The sequence below is a fragment of the Notolabrus celidotus genome, chromosome 21, assembly GCF_009762535.1.
Source record: "Notolabrus celidotus isolate fNotCel1 chromosome 21, fNotCel1.pri, whole genome shotgun sequence".
Taxonomy (NCBI): Eukaryota; Metazoa; Chordata; class Actinopteri; order Labriformes; family Labridae; genus Notolabrus; species Notolabrus celidotus.
This window is the reverse complement of record NC_048292.1, coordinates 3,789,474-3,813,614: the sequence shown is the minus strand read 5'-3', so window position 1 is coordinate 3,813,614 and position 24,141 is coordinate 3,789,474. Positions and strand designations below refer to the sequence as shown.

The following is a 24,141-nucleotide window of genomic DNA, read 5'->3' as shown; positions in this document are numbered from 1 at the left end:
CGTTCTGACTTCAGTCATTGCTTTGAAAGCTGTGTAGAAAGGGAATATCAATCAAGACTGATGTTAAAAAAATGATGCTTTCTTCAGTAGTGCTCTGCTTAAGTGTAGCTCATTTCTTGCACCATTAAAAACAGTTTGCAAAGTGCTTTAAAAAACAAAGCCAAAGAACATAATTCAAAAAGCAATTTAACAACAAAAAAGTAGAATTCTGATGAACAAAAGCCGACGGAGTGAAAACAGAGTGAGGAGGGAGAAAAATCAAGAAGACAAAATGTGCAAAGACAGAATCACAGAGAAGAAGGACGATGAAAGATTAGGACGGTAAAATAAAAGATAAAAGAAATCAAATGTGTTTTGTAAAAAAGAGAGAAAATTAAAGTTGCAATCACAAAAAAGTGATCCTTTACCTGCTGGATTTCCAGGTTGGTTCAAAACACAGTGACTAATAAAAGTGATCAAACTAAAGTTTAAGTTTGAGTTCTCCAAACAAACAGACCTGATTGTTTCATGTCACAGAAAAGAAAAACAGCCGACGTTAACAATCTGAAAACAGAATCCAAACAGGAAGGCTTTCAGACAGGCTGTCAAACACAAACAGATATACATGCAGAAAAACATAGAATAAAATTACCATCCATTTCCTAAATGGTCCATTTAGTAACTCTATACGTCTTCCTGTGTTTCAAGTTGTCAAGTTGTCAAGATGTCATCGCACTTTGGGGCTTTTGTCCATTTAAAACTTGGATTTGTTTTGATGTTGAAAACACATTTTGTTACCCAAAGTTACCCAAAGTCAGAGTCATAGTTTTAGAGCAAGTTTTATGTAATTGTTTGACTAAAGCAGACACAAACAAATAAAAGGCCACAACCAAAGCGGATCTGGCACAAAAACTAGCATGTTGAATGCTACAGTGCTCGCTATCCTCGGCCACAGACCGGCATATCCTGGTCGTGAAGGATTCAGCAGTCAAGCTTTTAGAGGCTATCCTCAACGGCAGCGCTGTGACGATGTTCTCATAACTGTCAGCCGGCTTGTGTCACTTTAAAGTTCACATCAGCCCCTCAGGTCTGTGCATGCATCTCTGCTGGTTGTGCCAAGATCCAGCCTTAAAACAACGGGTGACCGTGCCTTTTCAATCAGAGCTCCAACTTTGTGGAACTCCCTGCCACTGACAATTAGACAGTCCACAACGTTAACTGATTTTAAATCCTCACTAAAAACGTTTGTGTATAAGAAGGCATTTCCCCACCCCTAATTTTTGAATTTGCTCTGCATTCAGATGTCTTGTTTTGCTTCTGTCTTTTTTCTCCCCCCTGTTTGCACCGTTTTTTATGTTTTGTAATTCTCTGCTTTTTTGTTGTGAAGCACTTTGTAACCTTGTTAAGAAAAGTGCTATATAAATAAAGTTATTATATTATTTATATTATTGCTATGATAGTGGGAATGGAGACTTAAACAAGGTACCTATGGTGTGTAGTTCTCAGGGAACTCTGATGGAAAGTTCCTCTTCAAAAAGTCCCCAGAACTGTGGTCCTAAAACACCTTATATGCAGACAACACCCCGATTTAAGTCAACTTTCTCGCCTCTCTCCTACTTTTTCTCACTAAACTGACGGGGTTGAACTTTAATGTTTGACTGAAGCAAAGAGATGAGTCTTTTATATATTTACGCTGACGACACCCTGATATCAAAGTTAGTTTGAAGCTCTAATTATTTATCATTTGACTAAAACGTAGCATGGCTGCACAGATGAACATTATCAGTCTATATGCTGATGACACTCTTATATAAAGTTAGTGTAAAAAACGTACTTTACAAGGTGAAACTTATATCTTGGGCTGCATCGAACAGCTGTGAAGGGATGAAGATTATCTGTCTGTATGCTGACGATTCCCTGATATCAGAGTTAGTTTGAAGCTCTGACTTTACAAAGTGGAGCTTGATAATTTGTCTGAAATAAACCACAGCTGTAAGCAGATGAGCTTGATCCACATGTATGCTGATGACACCCTGATCTATGTTTCCTCTCTCCTCTCTCCAACTGTTTCTACAGAAAGTGCAAGTTGTTATAACTGTTCTGGACTATGACAAGATCGGCAAGAACGATGCCATCGGAAAAGTCTTTGTGGGCCTCAACAGCTCGGGCACGGAGCTGCGCCACTGGTCCGACATGCTGGCCAACCCGAGGAGACCCATCGCCCAGTGGCACGTGCTGAAGCCCGAGGAAGAGGTGGACGCCCAGCTCTCCTCCAAGAAATAGGCGGGGCCCCTTTCAGCACCTGCCTTGTAGTACTCTTTAGCCAGTATGTGTAAATACCTCAGTGATATATGGGTCCATCCATGACACCCCCCTTCCCTTCCCTTCCCCTACGCTCCCTGAAATCACAATCAATCCTACGTGTTCAAACTTCTTCTGCTTTTTTGATCAGGTTCCCACCTTCTCTTTGCGTCCTCTCTCGTTTCGCAGGTTTTGTTTTCCATCTCTGTGCCCTTAACTGCCCCCGACCAAAAGCCCCCTTCTTTTAAGCAATATGATCTGTATAGATAGCGCATGACTGAAAGAATTTATTGTACCACAGTTGTATATATAAGTATGCAGACAAAATGATTTCTAGTTTATGTGTTTGTATGTTGTTACCCGTTTCCTAATCTGTGTATATCTTGATGTTTTTAATAAGATGTTCTATTTTAAATTATGTAAATGCAGATATAGAGGAAAGCCAATATTATATATCCCAGGATTTAAAAATTCTACCTTATTACCTTATCGCATTCCAGAAAATAAAAGATCTCAACCTGCAAGACACTAGCAGACATGTACTCAACTCTTGTAAATGTCTGGCTTTAAGTTCAGCTGTGGAGCATCAAAGTAAAACAGACGAATAAAAAACACAAAAGTCCAAAATCAAAGGTTCAGAGGGAGAATTATGCTGCTGGAAATTACACAAGCACATGATTTCTTACAACTTTTTCTACTTCTTTCTCAATCAGAGGACAACTTTGTTTAGCTCGATGCACACTGTTACAAGATAGTTAATGCAAACCAGTCAGCATTACGTTCTCCATATTCGGCAGTGGAGTAGGTCTGAGTTTTAAAGGCCACACTGGCTGTTTCCCTTTTTTCCAAACATGGAAAATACTGCCTCTTTAAAAAAAGAAGAAGAAGTCGTTCCTCAACCCTTCAGAAACAGACTCCATGTTAAAAAAAGCACCAAGCTGTAGCCATTGTGTCCTTAAGCAACAATATTTTGTTAACTGCTTACTTTTAACAGCCTTACTGTTGTTGGAAGTATCTTACATTCACAGCCGGAGTCCGATCTTTGAGAGGGAGGTTAAAAAACACTGAAGGAGTCGTGACTCTGGTTTTAAGAGGACTATTTTTTAGAGCAATTCAACGTCTTGACTATTTTTAGTAAACTGCATGATTTTTTTTACAATCTTTCCTAAAGGCTGGGACGAGGGGGGGAGATCTACCGACACCAGGGGCTGTCTCTTTCTGAAACGCTCCCCTTGCCTTCAATCAGAGGAGAGGACAGAGAGTTAAATCAGAGGGATGTTTAACGCGTGGGTCGGCGTGCTCGGCGAGCGCGTCGACGCCGAACGAAGCGAGTTCTAAACACTGCCATTTCCAGGGAGGCGACTTATGTAGAGCCCCCTCCCTTCATGCACACTCCCACTTGCTAGTGGTTGTAGCTTTGGTTTATCGGGAACAATGTCTTTGGCTGCACTGGTGCCCTGAATCGCAGTCTTTGCTTTGCGTTGCCTTCTCACAGTGACAATAGAGCTAGCCATGTTTTACTGCCAATTTTAACTTTTATGTGGCTGCTGTTTTTGCACTGGATGTCTTTGAACTAGCTTGTTGACTTCTTTAGCTGGGAATCTTTTGGACAGTTGTTGGCTTGCTTTACTTCAGGACACCTGCAGGTGGAGCCAGAGATCCAGAGGTCCAGAGGTCCAGAGATCCAGAGATCCAGAGATCCAGAGATCCGCCTGCTTGATTGACTTAAAAAAAGATTAAACCTACGATGACAAATCAGCCGACAGCAGTTACATCTGTTTGGTCTTCTTGTTGGCGCCGGACTACACCAAGAGTAGCCGTGCAGTTAGCGGTCTGCGCAGGCGATTAAGAGTCCACTTTGTCCTTTACTACGGGTCCAATTAGGAGAGGAGTTCGTTTTAATCCATGAAAACCATGAAGTCTCTTATCTTGGAGGAACCTCTTGCATATACTCGATGCTAGCTTCAGGAGGACTTTCTAAATGTTTTCAATGTTATTGTGTAGTTGATAGCACTATTATGAAAAAGCTACTTGTCATTCCATATGAGTCTCTGAGGACTGCTTTGTGTATCACTGTGACTGCCGTGTGTGCTTAGAGATGTAGACTTATCAGTAGGTAGCGAAACCAGTTTGTTCTGTAGTGATGTCGTAGCGTTTAATGCCATTTCCCTTCTACACGCAGAGGAAGAGCGAGCGCGTGGCGTCTGATGAAAAGCGCGCGGCAACTTTTAAAAAATTAAAAACAGGTTTGAATCGAGCGAGCGGGACGCTTCACAGCATTTTGTTGAGCACTGTGCAATACTTGTATGTTCATCCCATAGTGTCGACGTGAGTGGCGTTGCCTGAGGATGAAGATTCTAAGGACGAAACCCGGTCCAGAGAGACGCGTCTGGGTTAGGACACACAGCACACGTAGATTCAGCGCACAGGTAGAGCACCTCCGTTTAGGGTTCCCTCCCTTTTTCTCTCACAGGTTACTTTTCTCTTCTTGCACACAGTTCCAGCATCAGGAGTTTCAGGGAGTGTTATTTAATACCGATCTAGACTCGACGTCCAAATATCCCCTTACTTTGCCGTGTATATATTTACATAACCGTGTCAAACATGTGTATTTAGACTAATATAAAGTGACATGAAGATGATTACTCAACCACAAATATCATATCTATCTCTATATATCTTACACATCCTTTTATTTTCATTCTAACGTTTGTTTCATTGATTTAAGAACAGACCTATTGATTCAAAATCTCCTTTTCTATTTGAGATGAAAACTCTGAATGTACAGTACGGACTGTGTCGGTGTTCATTAAACATTAGATGTACTTTGCACTTTCTTTTGTAACAAATGTTTATTTATTTCAACATATTTAATAACCCTTGATGATCATATACTGAAATCCAGCTGAACGTCTCGTCCCGCTCTCACCAGGAGACTCTTTATTTGACATGTTTCACGTCTGTAGATGAATCAGTTTCAGTACAGCTTCAGATCTACAAACGAACGCAAGGATTTCAAAGTAAAGGCTCTTTAAAAAGTGGCCGAAGAAATTATAAATTCATGTGAAAAGGTTGCACAAAAGGAAACGATCTGATCAAAGCTGGATGATATCAAACAGAATTACCACACGGGGGGAGTTTAAGTAACAGCTGCCTAAAATCAAATCCTGAATCCTCCTCTTGTAAAAACGTTCGATCTGTGTGACAAGATCCCCTCCAGTGACACGGACGGACCTTTTCAAACAAAGCTGTGTAAAGTATTAGAATCTGATGCTGTAGAAAGATCCTAGTTGCCTTTGTGTATATCAACTGCCTGCTTGAGTATTTTGTGTGTGGAACTTTTCTCTGTGATCTCGTAGAACTGTTTGGGGTGTTTTTTCCTGCCATATCGCTCGCGGTGACGGCGAGCCGCTGACGGTTATATTTGCTGTGTATACCTTCATTTTTGACGAGGTGTTTTACAGTTTTGTTTCACTTTGTGTAGTGATTCACTCTGTGGAGTTTTCTGACTGTTGTTATATAACTTCATATACACAAATGATCAATAAAAATGTTTTATTTCCTGTTGATACAGAAGCTTCTCATGTCTTTTCTGATGACCTTTATTACTATCACTGCAGAGTGAGTACTGTACTGATGATGATGATGATGATGAGTCACTGCTAAGACCTCCAGCACATCAGAAACAAAAGGCTGGCATGACTAAATCACATTGTTCTGATGATGCCCACTCTGAATCATCAGGACGGGCTGTTCACTGAAACACTACTGCCATCTACAGGACACTAAGGAGCAGAGCATGCACAGGTCAGTCTTTATGAGCGGGGATACTCACTTGTACTCTACTGAAGCTTCAAAACAAAGACAAGAGTTAGAGTTATTAAATATATGGAGTCACGTCTGTGGATGGAAGCACTGTCCACATGTCAGCCTCACTTCCAACATGAAATGAGGCTCTTAGGGGGGTTTAATCAGAATCAGACATACTTTATTTATCCCGGGGGAAATTCAGTCATTAAAGTTGCTCCTATACACAATAAGTAAGAATATCAAGTAATATTAATAGAAGAGAGTAATGAATAAGATAGAAAAAGAAATACAATGAAAATAATGATAACAAAAGTATGTACAGACGACAAAATAAGCTATGTAGAAAATACATACATACAAATAATAGCCAAACATGTCATCAGTTAAGGTGATATTTGATACTATCATGCCTTTAGCTTTTCTCAACGGTTTAATCTACCTTCTGAAATGTGAAATATTAAAGTTTCAGACTCATGAAGGCTGATGGAAATGTTATGGTCTTAATTTACATAATCTTAAATACATTCCCCCCAAATTTAGCTGCACACCTTTGGTTTCTTAGATTAAATAAAACAATGTTTAATACATTAAATATTTAAGAGTCACAGCTACAATTACAGACACACTAGTGGCTGTGCAGAACAGATATCCGGCTTTAAAAACTAGATATAAAATAAAGAGTAAAAATAAAAGAAGCAAAATGAAACAGGCCTTTAGTGGACATGAAACTATACGTTAAAGTTCAAGGTGTTTTTTCTGTGATAGTGAGTTAATATCAGGTGTTTTCTCTATATTTCATCTAATTTTTCTTAATATCTTGGAATAAAAAGCTGATTTTTCCCATTAAAGTGGATTAATTCATTTTATTATCTTAACATAACACAGCTTGTTTCCTGGCTGGCTAAATTCCATGCTGCCATTGCCCACACTAATGAGCTCAAGCTTGTTTCTTTATTGATTTGCATTTCTGAGGTAAAGACCTAACATTATGGACTGTTTATATATCAAATCGAATACAAAATCTATGGTTATGATCACTTCTGTTCAAGAAACCAATACAATTGTAACGGTAAGGATTTTTAATATCGATGGATTCAACATGATTCGACCGTTTGAGAGTTTTTTTTTAATGAACATTTTATGATAATACATTTACAAACACTACAGACATGTGCTCAAATAATTACACATACCATAATAAATAAATAAAAAGAAAAGGATAAGAAAAAAAATCTCATGTCAATATATAAGTACACACTTCAGAAGCTAAGATGTCAATCCTAAAAAGAGTATCCTATTACTCTCTTTATGTTGTTGCTAGGATCCATGTCAGGGTGTTTGGAAGGTTTGTTGTGAAAACCTAGAATGCGGAAGTGACGTAAGATTCTAAGCTTCGTCAAGTTAGTTTATTTAACAAAGTATCCCGGATGTCGCTGACTAGCTTAAACTGAATAGTTTACAAGAAGAGATTAAATATAGAAAAATATTAAATATCTAAAGATTAAAAAAATAAATAAAAATACATACTTTTATCGAACATCATTCTCGCAAATACGGAAATAAAATCCAAGTTTTTAGATTTATTTTTTTTCTGACTTAAATTAAGGCCACTAAAGTCATGGAAAATTACAAAGTGAAAATATAAAGTCTCTTGCTTTTTGATTCTTTTACTATAATGTGTTATTAATATTATTTCAGTGATATTTCCCTTTACTTTCCTTTACTTCCTGTTTTCAAAAGACGTCAATGCCCTGTTTGTAGCATTCATATTTGATCAGTGAATGACTAAATACTATAAGGACATTTTGCTACTTGTAAAAAAATGTGAAAACAAAAATACAGTTGGATTATTAACGAATCAAACCCTGTATTTCTGTATTTAATGTTTTTCTTTTTTTTTTTAAGGCTAATTTAGCGGAAATACACTCTTATTTTGAAGGGCCTGACCGGATGTTGATACCTCCCCTTGCTAGCTTGATTTGTCCCTGACAGCTCTCCGCCGTCACAGCGCTGTAAACTCCTCTGCTCTGCTCTCTGCTCTCTGGCGAACTCACAGTCTGCTGACCTGACTGAACATGCTCTCCTACATCGTCGGTGTGAGTATATCTTTATAAAACAACATGCAGGTCTTATTTTATAACCTTTAATCCCTGTGCGTTAGCTCCTGCTAACCTCACCGTGCACTGAGTCCTCCTCGTGAGTGGAGTTGGGATCTCTCAGGCCTCCCCACAGGAACGAGCATGACTCACTTCTTCTGTCGTGGATTAACAAAATAACTTTAGACAGACTACGCCCTGCAGAGGGGCTGCAGAGAGCTACATGCTGCTAATGTTAACACCTCCTGCTGCTTCACCCCACAGCTGATCAGAGGAGGCTTTGACAGCATCCTCAACCTCATCTTCAGACTCTTATTCAGGAAGAGGAGACCTGCCATCACCTTAGAGGACCCCAGCATCAAGTATGCTCTGCGGCTGCTGGACAAAGAGGTGACACAGGATCCAACAGGTCCATGTTTAAGGACCATGTCTGCATGCTTTATCAGCTCTGTCTCAGTCCTGACTCTCTTCTGTGTTTGTTGCATGATCAGATTGTCAGCCATGACACGAGGAAATTCCGCTTCGCCCTGCCCTCACCTGAACACGTCCTGGGTCTCCCCATAGGTCAGTATGCTGCACATACAATCTCTTATACCCAACATCAAGACATGAGAAGATCCAGTCCCATCTTACAGACAGGACTCAGTCTGATCTCATCTTAATCCACCATGAGCAGAGCACTTTGCAGCATTTAGCAAGTTACAGTGGCAAGGACAAACTTCCTTTAACAGGCAGAAACCTCCAGCAGGACCAGACTCATGTTAGACACACATCTGCTGAGGCCGTGTTGGGGAGGGAGGGAGGGAGGGAGAGAGAGAGAGAGAGAGAGAGAGAGAGAGAGAGAGAGAGAGAGAGAGAGAGAGAGAGAGAGAGAGAGAGAGAGAGAGAGAGGTGAAGCAGATGGTACTAGTTGCAACTTCCTTCAAGAGGCAGAAACCTCCAGCAGGACCAGACTCATGTTAGACACACATCTGCTGAGACCGTGTTGGAGAGAGGGAGATGAAGAGAGAGAGAGTAGTAGCTGTTGCCGCTGGAGTCTGGCACGTCCACAGCAGCAGGAACCTACGAGACAAGGGAGCTCAGGGACTCCAGAAAGGTCTATGGTTAGTGACTTTAATGAGTCAGGGAGAGTTAAAGTAAGAGACAGGCAGAGAGAGGAGAGAGGGAAAGGCAGGATCCAAGTGTGTCAGTCTAAGCCTATAGCAGCATAACTAAGAGCTGGTCCAAGCCTGATCCAGCTCTAACTATAAGCTTTATCAAGACGGAAAGTTTGAAGCCTACTCTTAAAAGTCGAGAGGGTGTCTGCCTCCTGGACCCTGACTGGTAGATGATTCCAAAGGAGAGGGGATTGATAACTGAAGTCTCTACCTCCCATACCAATTTTTTAGACTTTAGGTACGATGAGCAGGCCTGTATGCTGGGAGCTTAGTGATCTAGCAGAGCATTTAGCAAGTTACAGTGGCAAGGACAAACTTCCTTTATCAGGCAGAAACCTCCAGCAGGACCAGACTCATGTTAGACACACATCTGCTGAGACCGAGTTGGAGAGAGGGATAGAGGGAGATGAAGAGAGGTGAAATCCTGCAGCTTAGAGAGACAGTCTGATAAGTAAAGTGTTGCATCTGGAGTTGTCTGCCTGAACAAGCTCGCAGGCATCAGAGCTCAACGGTCATTCTTAAGATCAAAGTTTAGGATCAGGCTTCGTGTTTGTTTGACAAAGAAAACTGGAGTTGACATGACGTGACTTATTGAAGTATTAAAGTGGGTGTGTGACGGGTCATAAAAACACACCTAATCAAACTAATGAAGAGGTCTAAGTGCAGAGAGATTATCTGAACACATATTTATAGATCAGGAACCTCGATCAGGCGTGCAAACAAACTGTGTTCATATTATACCCGTAAATAATAGTGCAGCGTTACTGGAATAAGAAGGTGAGATGCAAGGTGAGCAGACGATGCAGAGACGTCATCATGGAGGGATGGAGAAGAACAGTTTTACTCCTGCAGCTTTGGATCAGCTGCAGGAGGATCAGGGTTTTATTAGATGTTGTAAAATGAAGATTGAAGGTGTTGGAGGAGGATGCCTCAGGCTTTTTTTTTAGAAGACATTAATCTCATAAATTCTCTCCTGACTAAACAAATATCAATAAATAAACAAAAACATGCATCAGTATTTGGTGCATTAACTCACATTTTGGAGCAGAGGTGAAAAAAGTGTCAAAAACACATTTTAATACATTTTAACAACTCAAATATTCATTTAGCCTTTCAAATGTACAAATAGTTGTAGAAAAATCCCCGTCATGATTCTTCCTGCTTCAACGTGACGCCTTCAGATGTTTTGTTGTGTCATCCTTTTGGCCAAAAACCCCAAAATATTAAATTTATGATCATACTGTATGTATGTAACTTGGTTGGAACATGCAGCGGCTGCTCTAAGACGAGACACTCTATTAAGAAGACATTTTTAATCTCACAGAGGATTTCCTGGTTAAACAAATGTAAACAAATAAACAAAAGTGTCAAAAACAACACATCATCATTTCTATTAACTTCTCAAGTAATAGTTTAGCCTTCAAATGTTTGAAGAGTTGTAGAAATGATTTCTCCCGCCTCATTGTGAAGCCTTCAGATGTTTTGTAAAACCCCAAATATTACATTTATGATCATATGTGAGGAAACAAAACGACTGATGCATCCCGTTTGAAAGTCTGGAGTCTGACATGGTTCAGGATGAAGTCTGAGAAGTTTCTGATTCATGTGAAAGCCTCAGAGTGATTTCTCTGTTCCTCTCTCCAGGGCAGCACATTTATCTGTCTGCAAAGGTAGACGGGAAGCTGGTCGTCCGTCCGTACACTCCCGTCTCCAGCGATGATGACAAAGGTTACGTGGACCTGGTGGTGAAGGTGAAACCAGCAAACAGAAGCTCCCTGTGTTTCTGAAAACCCTCTATCTGTTTAACTCACTTTGTTTCCTGTTGGTGCTTTTTAACAGGTTTACTTTAAAAACGTTCATCCTAAATTCCCTGAAGGCGGGAAGATGAGTCAGTACCTGGAGAGTCTGAGGATCGACGACACCATCGACTTCAGAGGACCCAGCGGTCTGCTGGTTTACAAAGGCAAAGGTGAGGTTCACATGAAGTCCTCATAGAGAAGGAGAAACTGAGTCGTGTTTGAGATACGACTAAAGCTCCTGATGATGATGATGATGATGATGATGATGATGATGATGTTTCCTCCTCAGGTGTGTTTGCCATCCAGCCAGAGAAGAAAGCTCCAGCTGAGACCAAGACGGCCAAACATGTGGGCATGATCGCCGGAGGGACAGGTAGCGACACTTCCCCTTATCTCACCTTGTGATGACATCAGAGGGTCAAAGATGGCCGCTCTTGAAATGTGTGTTTATCTCAGCTCTGGGTCGAATTTTGATTTATTCTCCCGTTAAATATAGAACATATTTGAGAAATATATCAGCTAGATATTTAATTCCCTCTCTGGCTGCTTGTTTACTCTTTCGTGACACACGCTGTTAAGTGGGAGGGGCTTCACCGTGTTGTTTGCTACCATCAGACATACTGTATCTGATCTCACACACCCACACACACAGTCACACACACACACAGTCCTTATGAAGCTTGAGTTTTAAAGAGATCTCTAACTTGATGTGCAACTATGAGAGCATCAGTGTGAGTTAGTCTTTATGTCACAGAGTCAGCAGCATGTTTGCACGTCTAAATATGAAGGTTAGCATTTATATTAGCACGTCTGTTTGTGTGTTTGTGAGTTAGTATGGAAGTGGAATTAACTCCCATGGATCACATCATTTTCTTCAGTGAGATATGAGACACAAGGTCCCACAGTCTTTAGTGTAGATCCTTTGTGTGATGGTAACAACCCTGCAGCTTGTTTGAGAGCCAAACAGCTGATGGCATCAATGATCTGGTCCTCCTAGCATCAGTGAACCTCCTCCCTGTCTGCAAAAGTCTAAACTCTGCATGCAGAGGGTGGTGAGGGTCTTCAAGGATGGCCTTTGCCCTCCGTGTTTGCATGCATGTTAGTGAAAATGCATGTTACTATTTGTGTGTGTTCAGTTTGTTTATGTCAGTAAATAGTTAGCATGTTTATTAAGGGTTGACTGATACCGATCCTGATTATTAGTAGTTTACTGGACTGGTAAGTAGAGCTGGAGAGTAACATCCTCTACATTTCTACTCCACGACTGAACGTAGAGCAGACAGAGAGGCTGCACTCAGATCAGGCGCTTCATTTACTTGTGGTAACTATTGCTACGTTTCTCTCCCTGAGCACCGAGATCATTCCTTCAGTCCACGTTTGAGGTTTTTATAATGAGGACTGATCCGTGTCGCTTTAATGCTCCCTCTGTTCACTGCACACAAACTTCATCACGGACCACAAACATTCACAACATTCACGGAGCTCTGCAGGAAAACATGAGTTTGATCATAGATGAACATTTTAAAGAAAGCTGTCTGAGCTTGGAGTAACTCAGCTGCTGTTTTATTCTGTTGTATGATTTTACAGATTTGAAATAATGTCTCTAAATGAACAAAACGCAGCAGAATGTCATCATAACTGCACTCATGCATCATGAAAATATTGAAATACTAAAGTTCAACTCAAGTCATAATTTGACTCAGCAATGTTCACTTGTAATATTCGACCCTGAGGATCTATCAGGGTTCCCACGTGTCCTGCAAAACCTGGAAAACAGTTGACCAGTTTTCAAGTACAGGAAAACACCTGGAAAATGGGAGAAAAAGTAAAATGTCCTGGAAAACCACGGATTGTCCTGGAAATTTATTCCAATATGACTGCATGCAACCTGACAAGGTTAAAAAAAAACACATCCCCATTCAACATTTGTGGCCATTTTTGTCATTCAGTTCTATTTAGGTCAATTTATGCACTGATCCTCTGATTATTAATACTTATTTATTTCAGTAAGGCAGCGTCCAGATTCCTTTGCTGGCTCTTTGTTTTTTTCTTAGCTGATTTTATATTTTTTGAGAAAAGAGAAAGCTGACATGAGAGTTGGCCATCATGGTTACTTGGTTGCACTAATAAAGTGAAGTGCTTTCCATCTGTGGTTGCATTGTTCTATAATTAATTTGCCATAATGTTTAAGCATGTAAGAGATGATTTCATGGATAGCCATAGACTGCATGTCTTTCAATGTAGATTTCCACTGAGAGGAACATATTAGACTATTTAGGAACTAAATTAGGAACTCAATTTAGACTGTCATACCAGCTTGATCATCACTGAAAATGTCCTGGAAAATGATCTCTGGAAAAGAGTGGGAACCCTGATCTATACTTTGACTCAAGTAATGAATGTATGCACTTTGTCCTCCTCTGAAGAACTGATATTTGAAGATGTGCATTCACAGGGAATATAAAAATCTCTGTCTAAATTTGGGGTGTTAAGAAAACAAACTAAGCTGTAAATTAATTACTACAGATGAATATGTAGGTGTTTCTATTTCTGATATCTCTCTTCATGCCATACAAGTGTTCAGATCTCTCACTGACACAGAGAGGTGAGAGGAAACAGACGCAGAGTGAAAGACACACCTGCAGCAGAGTTAAAGTAACACACCTTTACTCTGTAAACGTTATCAGCCATCTTTAAAATATAACGCTGATGCAGAGAATCCTCCAGGCTGATGATCAGTCCACCTCTACGTGTCAGTGCGTGTAGGCGAGCATGTTTGTAAGCATGCTGGTTGGTCTGTATGTTAAGAGGTATGCATGAAGGTATGTATCTCAGTCAGTGTGTTTTAACTGTAATCAGCATGCAGGTATTTATCAAGCTGTGTATGTATGTGATCTGGTTGCTTTTTCCCTTGATGGCCTTAAAACCACACCCCATCAGTAGTCTTACGAAACAGCAGGTTTTACAGGAGAGTATTTAAGTCAGGTATTTAACAGACTAACCTCAGTGTGATTCATTAAAGTGATGGTCTGTCACATCATAATAATCACTCTGTTTGCACAAGGAGCAGCAGCCCACACCGAGTGAAACATGAACACTCTCGTACTTTAGTGTCATCATGTTGATGTAAGAAGTCTAAAAATACGAACACTTAAACACCAAACTGTGTTTCCTCCTCCTCAGGGATCACTCCCATGCTGCAGCTGATCACGGCCGTGATGAAGGATCCTCAGGACCAGACGGTGTGTCACCTGCTGTTCGCTAACCAGGTCAGTTTCTGTGTTTATATCTGACGATGTGGATCAAACTGAAACACAGAGCGCTGAAACTTCTTTCTTCCTGCTCTGTCACAGACCGAGAAAGACATCCTGCTGAGACCAGAGCTGGAGGAGATCCAGGTCAACCACCCGGACCGGTTCAAGCTGTGGTTCACCGTGGACAGAGCGCCTGCTGGTACGTTTAAAACGTTACACCTCATCTGAGAACACACCGTCATTTTCATGCATTCATATCCAGAGCTGCAGTTGATGTCAGTTATTGATAAACCAGCTCTGTTGTCTCTAAATTAACGGACTTATGAGGTCTGCAGAATCTCAGAACAGAGAGTAAACTGTCTTTAATGAGTCCTTTAACGACTTGTTTTTAGAGTAATCATTAAAAACCTCTAAATACTCAGTTTGACGTTAAACTGCTCTTTGAAATCTTCCACCGTGTCACATTGAAGAGGCTTCAATCAGACTCTCTGCTGCATGTTAAAATAATGGTCGTCATGGATCAATATCTTTTTAAGTATTAGCTAAAGAGGAAGGAGTGTGAGATGCTCCGTTGGATACTGAGTCTCTGTGGTCTCTGCAGGAACTCTGTTGTTGTTGGTTCAGATAATCATGTGACTGATAAGACGTGAGGCCTCAGTTTGTGAAGTCATGTGACCTTTTCTTTTGCAGAAGTTGAGTACAGTCACTCTGAATGATGAGAGTGAAACTCCTTTATGTAGTAGGAGGATCAGAGTTTCATTCAAAGAGTCTCTGTGAGAGATTTAAGGTTAGAGCAGATTTAACAAAAATAATCTGAAACCTTAACTTTAAGAAAAACCTCAGATATAAGGATATATTATGTCTTTTTCCTGATAAATCATGGACTGAAACTTCTACAATCAAACTGGTTTTAGAGGTAAAGTTAAGACTTACCTTTTTAATCTGGAGTCATTATTTTCAGGCCTTAAAGCTGCATTATTATTATCATTTAGTAAACTATTTCTTGTATTTATCTGATCTTTTTAACTTGAATTGATTTTTTTATTTAGCTTCAAACTCTTACTTATTTTATTGATTTGACTGTATTGATTTTATTTGATTAATTTTACTGAATTTATTCGTTTTTTGTATTTTTTATGATTATTTATTTTATTATTTTACCCATTTCTGTAGTTTTCTGTCTCTGATCTTTTGTGAAGCTCTCTGGGCTGCAGGCTTTGATGTATGAAAGGTGCTTTATAAATTAAGCTGAGTTGAGACCTACCCATCAAATAATATGCTATTACAAGTGGAGGCAGATATAATTTCATCCTATGGACACATTTTTTAAAGGTCTGACTCTTTAAAATGTCATAGGAACTGAAGAAAGAGATACAAGTCTGATGTCTTTAGTTGAAATCAGACCCCTCACCAAAAAGCTAGTTGAGTGTCCCTAATCCTCTTACATATGATCTTTGTGTTGCACTACATTATCCCAATACTGGCCCCAATGATTGAAATCTGTGCTTCACAGATGTACCTTCAAATCTGACTCACAAGGCTCTTGTATATCTTGTGTTGACATTTCAAGGCCAGTAGTTTACGCCTCTGCTACTTCTAGTCTTCAGTGTGTAACGGTCAGAGGAGTAGTAATGGGTTGAAGTCGTTCTGTCTCTGATCCTACGTCAGGAAGAAAGTTTCTGAGTGTACGTCTGAGTGTGTGTATATGTGGAGAGTTTACAAGCCGGGCTTCGACTTGTAAACACACACTGGGACACCAATGTTGCCTCCTTGCAGAGTGAAGTGTGTGAGTGCAAAGGTCTGTTTTAATATCATGTGTCTTATTCAAAGTTAACGCTCTGTGCTCAAACTGCAGATACAGCTGAATGAAGAGCTACACTTTAACTCTAAGTTATGCTAACATGTGTTCTGTCCTCTCTCCTGTTTCAGACTGGGAGTACAGTGAAGGCTTCATCAACGAGGACATGGTGACAGAACACCTTCCTCCCCCCGGCGACGACACCCTCATCCTCATGTGTGGACCTCCGCCCATGATCCAGTTCGCCTGCAACCCAAACCTGGACAAAGTGGGACACTCCAGCAGCCAGAGGTTCGCCTTCTAAACGACCACGTCGACGTCGCCCGCTCCAAAGAGTCTAGGTTTGGGATGATGATCGGGTTGCTCAGTTATTATTTACCCTGAGATATTAAAGCACTCGTACGGTCGCAGTGAGGTTTGCACTATGTATACTACTTTATTTATGCCGTGATGTTTATCATGCAGCAGAATCACAGCGAGGACCAACTCGTGTCAGGAGGAGGTGTAGCAGAGAGGAGGGTGGAGGGTGTTTGGGATGAAGATGGAGGATGTAAAGTTTGTTGTTGATGGATGTTTGATTCAGAAGATGTTGCAGCTGTCCCGCTGGAGGCCTCAGTCTGGGGTCGAGATCAGAGGAGTTGAGGTCCCCCGGCTGTTTTCTGAGTGCCTTAATGCAAAGCTTTTTTATGCACAGACTATAATGTGACCACTTTGCTTTCATATCTATTACTGCTGCTGAGTCCTGCCCTGTGTGTGTCTGTAAGTCTCAGATGTTACAGATTGTTTGTAATGTGCGACCGTCTGTCATGCAACATAAAAACCAATGACTGAATCTGTGTCTAAGATCTCACTGTGCAAGTGTGAGACTGCAGCTGTGATGTGACGTCTCCTGGGGGTGCTTCTGAAACCAAACCAATAAAAAGAATTTCCTCCTTTTTATTACAAAACACTTAAAAACAAAGACTTTGGTTTGCATGTTTCTGTTCCTCAGAGAAAGAGTTGGAAACGCTCGGGCGGTCGAGTGCGAGGATAGAGAGCTTGGCGTCTGTGAAATGAAGAGCTAAAGCCAGGAGTTTATTAGCTTAGCATAGAATAGAGACGAGTCGTAGTAGAGCGAGAAGCTTAGCCTGGCTGCACGTCTTAAGCTCACTTAGTAACATCTCATTTGGTTAATCTGTGCAGAAGAGACACTACAGGGAGAGCTAGGCTAACTGTTTCCCTCTGCTTCAAGTGTTTATGCTAAGCTAACACCTCCTGATTCCAGCTCCAAGCACAGACATGAGAGGAATCTTCTCAGCTTGCCTCAGGAAAGAAAGACTTGCCTTCATGTCTCACTTCCTCTGGTTGTTTCAGTCAAACAGGTTGGGCTCTACTCGTGCAGGTTTTGTGGTATCTGCTTCAGGTGATTAATCCAAAAACATCCAATCATACCCGCTCAGAACGAGGTCTCACAAACCTCCTCAAATACCACAAAACCTGCAGCCGTGAGCGTCCCTCTGATCTGACTCTAACACATCTTAAAGCATCTTCACGTACCACAAATTAAACTCAAATTTGGCCGCAGCTGAGGACGTTACGCTCCTTAAAGTTCACGAAATACCTGGATGATTGTTTAAAAACACAAAGGGGTTGATACTAAAATAAATGCAGAAGGAGGTACATGTATGTATTAAAAACCTGCATCTTCAGTTCATGCATTACACCTGTGGCAGCTTCAATAAATATACGTGGTCAAAATAACGGCTATGGCTGTTCTTCTCCATGATACAACACTTTGAACGGTTTCAGCTTCAGAGTCGTGTCGGCACCTTCTGGATCCGTCAAGCCGAGCCGGAGATGTTGGGTTCGGCTGCGTCGAGCTCCGGAGGGCAGGATGAGATCTCGTGGAAGAACTCGTCTTCCTTCAGCATGCTCTGAAACACACAGAGGAACACAGAGACTCAGACTTTCATTCATTCTTGTGTTACATAATCCCTCAGAGAGGTCCCTGTCTCACCGTGAGGTTGTTGATCCCCTCAGAAAACGCTCCGATCTGTCTCACGGTCCCTTCAGAGTCCTCCATCTGACAAAACACACAAAGAACAGGAAGCACATGAAACAAAAACAGCCGCATCTAAAAGGCTTTTATTTTGAAGGGGTTGTGATGAAGACACGTCTGCGTGGTCTGCGTACATGTTCCAGGTGCTCTAGGTTCTCCTCATAGATGTGGACCCCCCTCTGGAAGCTGCTGTTCTTGGGCATCTCCACATTCATGGGGCAGATGTACTCCTCGCCGTCATCGTGACGTTTCTTCCTCAATGTGCCGAAACCTCCGAACGAGAGGCGTCTGGGCTGGAGGAGGAGAGAGAGCGTGAGTTTGGATTCAGGATGTAAGCGTTCAGGTGATTCAGAAGTTACTGGATTTCATATTTTTAGAGGTTTTATAGGAGAAGGACTTAAAACTGGCTTCTTTTATGATATAAGCCGGGTATATATAAACATTTTGTCCCTTTAAAGTTTATGTTTTGAGCGTTTTTGCCTGAATAGAGACAGAACATGAGGAGAGCAGAGAGCTGGGGAACATGCAGCAAAGGGTCGAGGCTGGGAGTTAAACCAGCGACCGCAGCATCAAAAACTAACTTCTGTATACGAGGCGCTCGCTTTAACTTCTGAGCCAAACTGACGCTCCAACTTTACACACAGTTATGAAGTTTTTTTTTAAGTAAGCTCATCTTTCTTTGAGTGTTACAAAACCAGTTAACCATCATTTAGAGACCATAAAATCAAGCTTAGGGATGTTGTTAAAATAAATAAATAACAGCCAGAAGAGAAGAGTCATTCTCTGAGATTTAAGTCGCAAATTTGTGAGACTGAAAGTTACAATTTTGGAGGAAAAAAGTCACAAAATATAGAGAAAAGAAACATTTGTCAACAAAAAGTGGCAAATTTGTGGGATTATAAAGTAGCTAAATTAAGAGAAATCAAGTAGCAAATGTCTCTAAAATAAGTCTCCAATGTGTGAGAAACACAGGCTCTGAAAATAGTATTTGAAAAATAACACTTCCTGGTTCCACCACAGTAACACACACACCATGTGAGGAGGCGTAAGAGCAGGAAACAGCTTCATCAGGTCAGATTGCTCAAAGTTAAATTAATGAAGAAGTTAGTTAGGATAGATTTAGGAAGGATGATTAAAATCAAATCCTAAATCTGACTGAAAGCACATTTTAACGACGGCTGCGTCTGATGTATGAAACTTTTGGGACTTAACAACAAGCTGACGTTCTCAGTGAGAGACTGAAATCAGCCTCAAGTTAAACTGAGTGATCCACAGGAGAGTATAAAGCCCCCTCGTCTTTGTCTCATTTAAAGAGTCGCTGGTTCGACTCCCAGCCTCAACTCTTTGCTGTGTATCTTCCCTCACTCTCCACTCCTCATTTTCTTCAGCCGTCCTTTCAAATAAATGCAAAAAGCACTCTCCAAAAACAACATCCTTCCTCCAGAGATAGATCTGTTTGTGGTTCAGTGTACAGACCTTGACCTTGGCTGTGGCGGTGAGGACGGTGTAGTCTGGGTTTTCCAGACAGTCCTGCTTGAGCCGCTGAGCCTCGGAGCCGACGAGCAGGTGGAAGTGCGTGGCCAGGTGGCGTCTCAGCAGGGTTTTGTTGGGAGGGATGTTGAGCAGGAGGGCGAGCGCTTCCACGTTAAAGCGAGGCTCCAACACCTTCAGAGGGGCGGAGGATCAGGAAACATCGAGGTGAGAGGTCGGACGAGGACACAGACCAAACATAGACCACCTTATTTAATACATAACATAAACTGAGCATAAACTGAGACTTTCTGCTGCAATATGAAGTTAACTTTCTGGAAAATAGACTCATGAAATGTCTTCTTATGTCACGAAAAGAAGGAATATTTTAATCAAGTGGACACATTCCTAATTCCCACAAGAGTCTGAGTCTATCTTTCTTCCTCTCAGACATGCAGAGTTCTTCGTCTGAGTGTTTATTTTCTCTTCATGTTTATTTCACCCTGACCTCCTGTTCTCTCTATGATTACATCTCTCCCTGCTGAGTTTCATCCGTCTCACCATCAGTCCTCCGTGAACGCCGCTGCCCCTCAGGTTCGGAGCGTACTCCGCCAAATCCACCGACCGGAGCCACTCCATCACTCTGTGGTTCGTCCACTGGGAGATCTCTGCCGGTGTGATGTTGTTCTGAGGAGAGACGAGGGGATCAAAATGTAGATTCAAACCACAGAAACATTAGAAGAAGAGAGTGCGGGTCATTGCGTCTCGTCTGATACCTCATCAGAGGGTCGTCTCCTCAGACAGTTGGGTTCGAAGGCGTTGAGGCGGAGGACCTGGATGGCTCTCTTGATGCTGAGGTGATGGAGGACACTGCCCACCTTCAGAGACAGCAGGTCGTCCTGGGAGGAAAAATCAAGCACCAGAATGTTTTATAAGAAGGTCTGCAGGAGGATCTATTCACTGAGAGGAAACAGATTTATTAAAAAGACCCAAAAGGCTGCAGCGACTCACCACGGTCATGAAGTGCAGCATGCGTCCATCAACACGAGACTCATCAAAGTGACTCTTATACTGCGGGAGCCCGATGTCATCCAGCCACCCTGAAATCAAACACCAGAGTTTGAATCTTTAAAAAGAAGTCATGGTGGTGTTTTTTTAATTTAGATGAGAGGCAGTCACACTCACTCGTCACCCAGTTGTGATCCAGTCTGCCTTTGAGGTCCTCCTCGTCTGACCCGAGGGACTGCAGAGCCAGCTGCAGCTTCTTCCTGTGGAGCTGCTGCTTCATGCACAGCTCCTGGGAAACAGAGACACATGCATGAGCAGGAGAGCCTTCAAAAACAGCAGAAACAAGAAGAACTAAATGTGGTGAGTAAGGTGAGAGTAGCTTCTATATTCTGGTGATGTCTGCAGACGTACACTCATATCCTTAAAGCTGAGTCCTGCACACAACTAAGACCTGTTCCCTCCCCCCTCACCTTCTCCACTTCGTGTTGTGACGCCTGCAGCAGAGTCTGTCCTGATTTGATCCAGCTCTGAGCCTGAGCCACGTACAGCCCGAGGCCCTGCTCGTGCATCCAGCCGCAGACCTCCTCTTTACTCCAGCGTGAGAAGGGAACATCGACCGCGCTGAGGAAGACAGAGACGGATGGAGTGAATAAATGTGAACAAGTTAGAAAAGGTGTTTTCATGTAAGATGAATATTCCCTTACTTGTGTTTTGGTTCACGTGACCAGCCGAGTCGAGGCCCGGCTGTGGCTCTGACTCCGCCCCTCCTGAACTCCATGTCTGCTGCATCGTCGAGGTTAAAGGAGGTGGAGTGACTCCTCTTTAGTCTGAGGGAGAATCACAACACGTGAGACTAAAAACAATCATCTCACATGACTCAAACACAGACGACATGATGCTTCACGTTACCTCCCGAAGAACTTCATGAAGCCTTTGGACTTCTTCTTGGTCTCTGGTGAGGACGGGAGAGGAGCGGCGTCGGGGGACTTTCGTGGAGGGACGCCGGCCAAGTCCAGGTGCTCTGTGCCTTTACGCTCTGACTCAGCTGTTAAAGTACATTCAAACACTTTAATACCACAACATGAGATCTACAAGGCTCACCCGGCCAACTTTTCACCCTCCTAAACATTTGTTAGCTTTAAGAACTCTACAGAAGCTCCACTACGACCCAAAGTTCATCTAAGAAAGGAATAAAAGGCATGAGCATTAAAACCGACACCGTGCATGCAAAAGAGAATGCAACTAATCCAGCTAACCCTGCAGACTAGATTGATATGGCTTCATTGCAGATGGATTGAGTTCATGGATAAGAGACAGCTGGATGGAGAAACCTCAAACCAGAGCAAGATTTACAGAGATGTGGAGCAGTGATTCCTTCCCCGTCTTGTGAAATAAGTGCCGATTTAAACACGTTCATCCTTTAGATTCAGCTTAATCAGTTCCCAAGTTTCTCTGATGTAAAAACAAGACGGTTTGGAATCACTCCTTCAGAGAAGGTTGAGTTAGAGTCGTCTGTTTTTGAGAGAGCAGCATGACAGAGTGTGTCAGTACGGTCTTCATTCTCATCCAGCTGTTTCATCCAGAGCAGCCATTCTGCAGGACAACAAGCCCTCTCTGCTCTACCGTACCTAACACAGGCGCACTGGCACTCCGGCTGCGGTCTGCACGGTTTACAGAACGTTGGAAAGAACACGAGGATCAGTGACGTAACACAAAACATGTTAAATCTGTGAGAACTGTGAGGATAGAGTGTCACTCAGAGGCTCACTCTCACCCAGGTTTGGAGAGCTGACCGTGTGCTTGCCTCCTCGCAGTTTGAAGAAACCACGACCGAAAGAAGAGCGAGCCTTCTTGGTACCAAAGCTGTCATCACTTGCTTTGTTTGATGCCGATGATCCTGGTGCTGCTTTACTTTTGACCTGAGAGAGAAGAGAAACAAGAGTACAAGAGAAAAGTCAGCTCAAAGCGTAGTTACACAGTCTGACCACAAGGTGTCAGAGCAGGCCTTTCTGCAGTACGGTGGAGGTCCTGTGACTACCCTCACACAGCTTCACATTCAGAGGTCAGACATAAGTCATGTACAGTGAGGTGTCTGTGTTCATCCCAGCTCTTACCTGCTCTGTGCTGTTGGTCCGGGCTGAGCTGTCTGACGGTGAGACATCTGAGGAACTAAAAACGACAAAAGGAGCATTCAGATGATCAGCTTCAGTCCTGAACTACCTCTTACATAAAGTGCTCTTACTGTGAAGACATCACAAATCCAGAGTTAAGTAATTGGTGTAGAAATCAGCTGAACTTCATGGGAAAGAGAGCTGTCCTCACTGAAATTCAAAAGCTTTTTACTCGCTTTTCTGAACCAGAAAGATCAAATGAGTCTCTGATTCAAGACGGATTAAAACACAACAGATAAAAAGGAAGACACAAAATTTAGATTCAAATAAAAGTCTGCTGCTGCTTCACAAAGTTTGGACACGTCAGAATCACCTTTAAACTGACTGCTCAAAGCTTTCGAGCCCTCATGGTTCACCCTGACAGGTATTTTTACTTCCTCTGCTTTATAAGACGTCCAGTTTGAACTTTAAGGACTTGGACTGACTTAGTTTGAGTATCTTTCAAAACCCTCAAATCTTTAACTTTATTCAACAAAAATGTGCTTTTAGGTTTTTATGAATTCTGCAACTCAGATCCAACACAAACCACGTTATTAATCTTCGATACAGAAAACCTACATTTAAAGTCTTTTTTAAAGAGCTTTAAGTGACCTTGAAGACTCTTACATTTAACAGTTTTGGTTGAATGAATTGCTGATGCTTCATGTTCTACATTTCTTTGTTAAAGGAAGAGCAAAAGTCTTTAATGCACAATGTCCACTTCAGATAAAACTGACACTACAGCTGCGTACACGCTGGCTCTCAGTCACTTCTTGCTTACACATCAACTAAACCGCTCCTGAAACAACCGCCTCTTTCTCCTCTTCCTCCTAAAATGACGCCATTGGTCCGCTCATACTCCTACCAGAATAAAGCCTATCAGCTTGAAGCTTTGCAAGATGGACACGCCTGATGACAGACCAGAATCTCTTTGCAAAGTTTCCTAAAACACAACGTTCTTATTAAATCTGTTAAATCAGTATCTAATTATTCAAGACCTACGAGCTTCTTTGATACTTTTTAAATCTATATTTTTGGAGCATATTTGCTTTTATGAGATAGAACAGCTGCACAGAGACTAGAAATGTGGACAGTAGAGAGCACGACAACACATACAGGAAAGTGTTGTGGCTGGGAGTGGAACCAGCGACCTCTGCAACAAGGACTACAGCCTCTGTATATGAAGTGCGTTCTGAAACTGGCGCCTCATACTCCTGAAATTTACCAGGAATATTCAGGGAGCTCTGCTGACAAAATGTTCTGAAGCTGCTTGTTCTCACA

General features: G+C 41.9%; 3 protein-coding genes across 9 annotated transcripts in view; 2 read left to right on the top strand and 1 right to left on the bottom strand.

The window, feature by feature from the left end:
• The window catches only part of syt1a (synaptotagmin Ia), a 262,791-nt gene extending 256,940 nt beyond the window's left edge, over window positions 1-5,851 (top strand). For all 7 annotated transcript variants that reach the window (XM_034673888.1, XM_034673889.1, XM_034673884.1 and 4 more), the window contains one exon: window positions 2,056-5,851. In XM_034673888.1, coding sequence (XP_034529779.1) covers window positions 2,056-2,262 — 207 coding nt within the window. In that variant the 3' untranslated portion in view covers window positions 2,263-5,851. The remainder of the gene's footprint in view (window positions 1-2,055) is intronic.
• A 2,193-nt stretch (window positions 5,852-8,044) lies between these two features.
• On the top strand, window positions 8,045-17,934 carry LOC117805343 (NADH-cytochrome b5 reductase 3). Its single transcript, XM_034674033.1, has 9 exons — window positions 8,045-8,186; window positions 8,451-8,576; window positions 8,678-8,750; window positions 10,988-11,094; window positions 11,183-11,312; window positions 11,432-11,515; window positions 14,326-14,411; window positions 14,496-14,595; window positions 16,326-17,934. The coding sequence occupies exons 1-9, from the start codon at window positions 8,166-8,168 to the stop codon at window positions 16,496-16,498; spliced, it is 900 nt and encodes a 299-aa protein (XP_034529924.1). The 5' UTR covers window positions 8,045-8,165; the 3' UTR covers window positions 16,499-17,934.
• Window positions 17,117-24,141, bottom strand: part of ppfibp1a (PPFIA binding protein 1a) — a 34,562-nt gene continuing 27,537 nt past the window's right edge. Inside the window, exons 13-25 of the mRNA XM_034674032.1 lie at window positions 22,825-22,879; window positions 22,485-22,629; window positions 21,620-21,755; window positions 21,415-21,537; window positions 21,181-21,331; window positions 20,888-20,999; window positions 20,714-20,802; window positions 20,479-20,601; window positions 20,264-20,389; window positions 19,709-19,897; window positions 18,367-18,525; window positions 18,191-18,256; window positions 17,117-18,107 (exon numbers count right to left, since the gene is read on the bottom strand). Of these exons, the coding sequence (XP_034529923.1) occupies window positions 18,015-18,107; window positions 18,191-18,256; window positions 18,367-18,525; window positions 19,709-19,897; window positions 20,264-20,389; window positions 20,479-20,601; window positions 20,714-20,802; window positions 20,888-20,999; window positions 21,181-21,331; window positions 21,415-21,537; window positions 21,620-21,755; window positions 22,485-22,629; window positions 22,825-22,879 (1,567 nt within the window). The 3' untranslated portion in view covers window positions 17,117-18,014. The remainder of the gene's footprint in view (window positions 18,108-18,190; window positions 18,257-18,366; window positions 18,526-19,708; window positions 19,898-20,263; window positions 20,390-20,478; window positions 20,602-20,713; window positions 20,803-20,887; window positions 21,000-21,180; window positions 21,332-21,414; window positions 21,538-21,619; window positions 21,756-22,484; window positions 22,630-22,824; window positions 22,880-24,141) is intronic.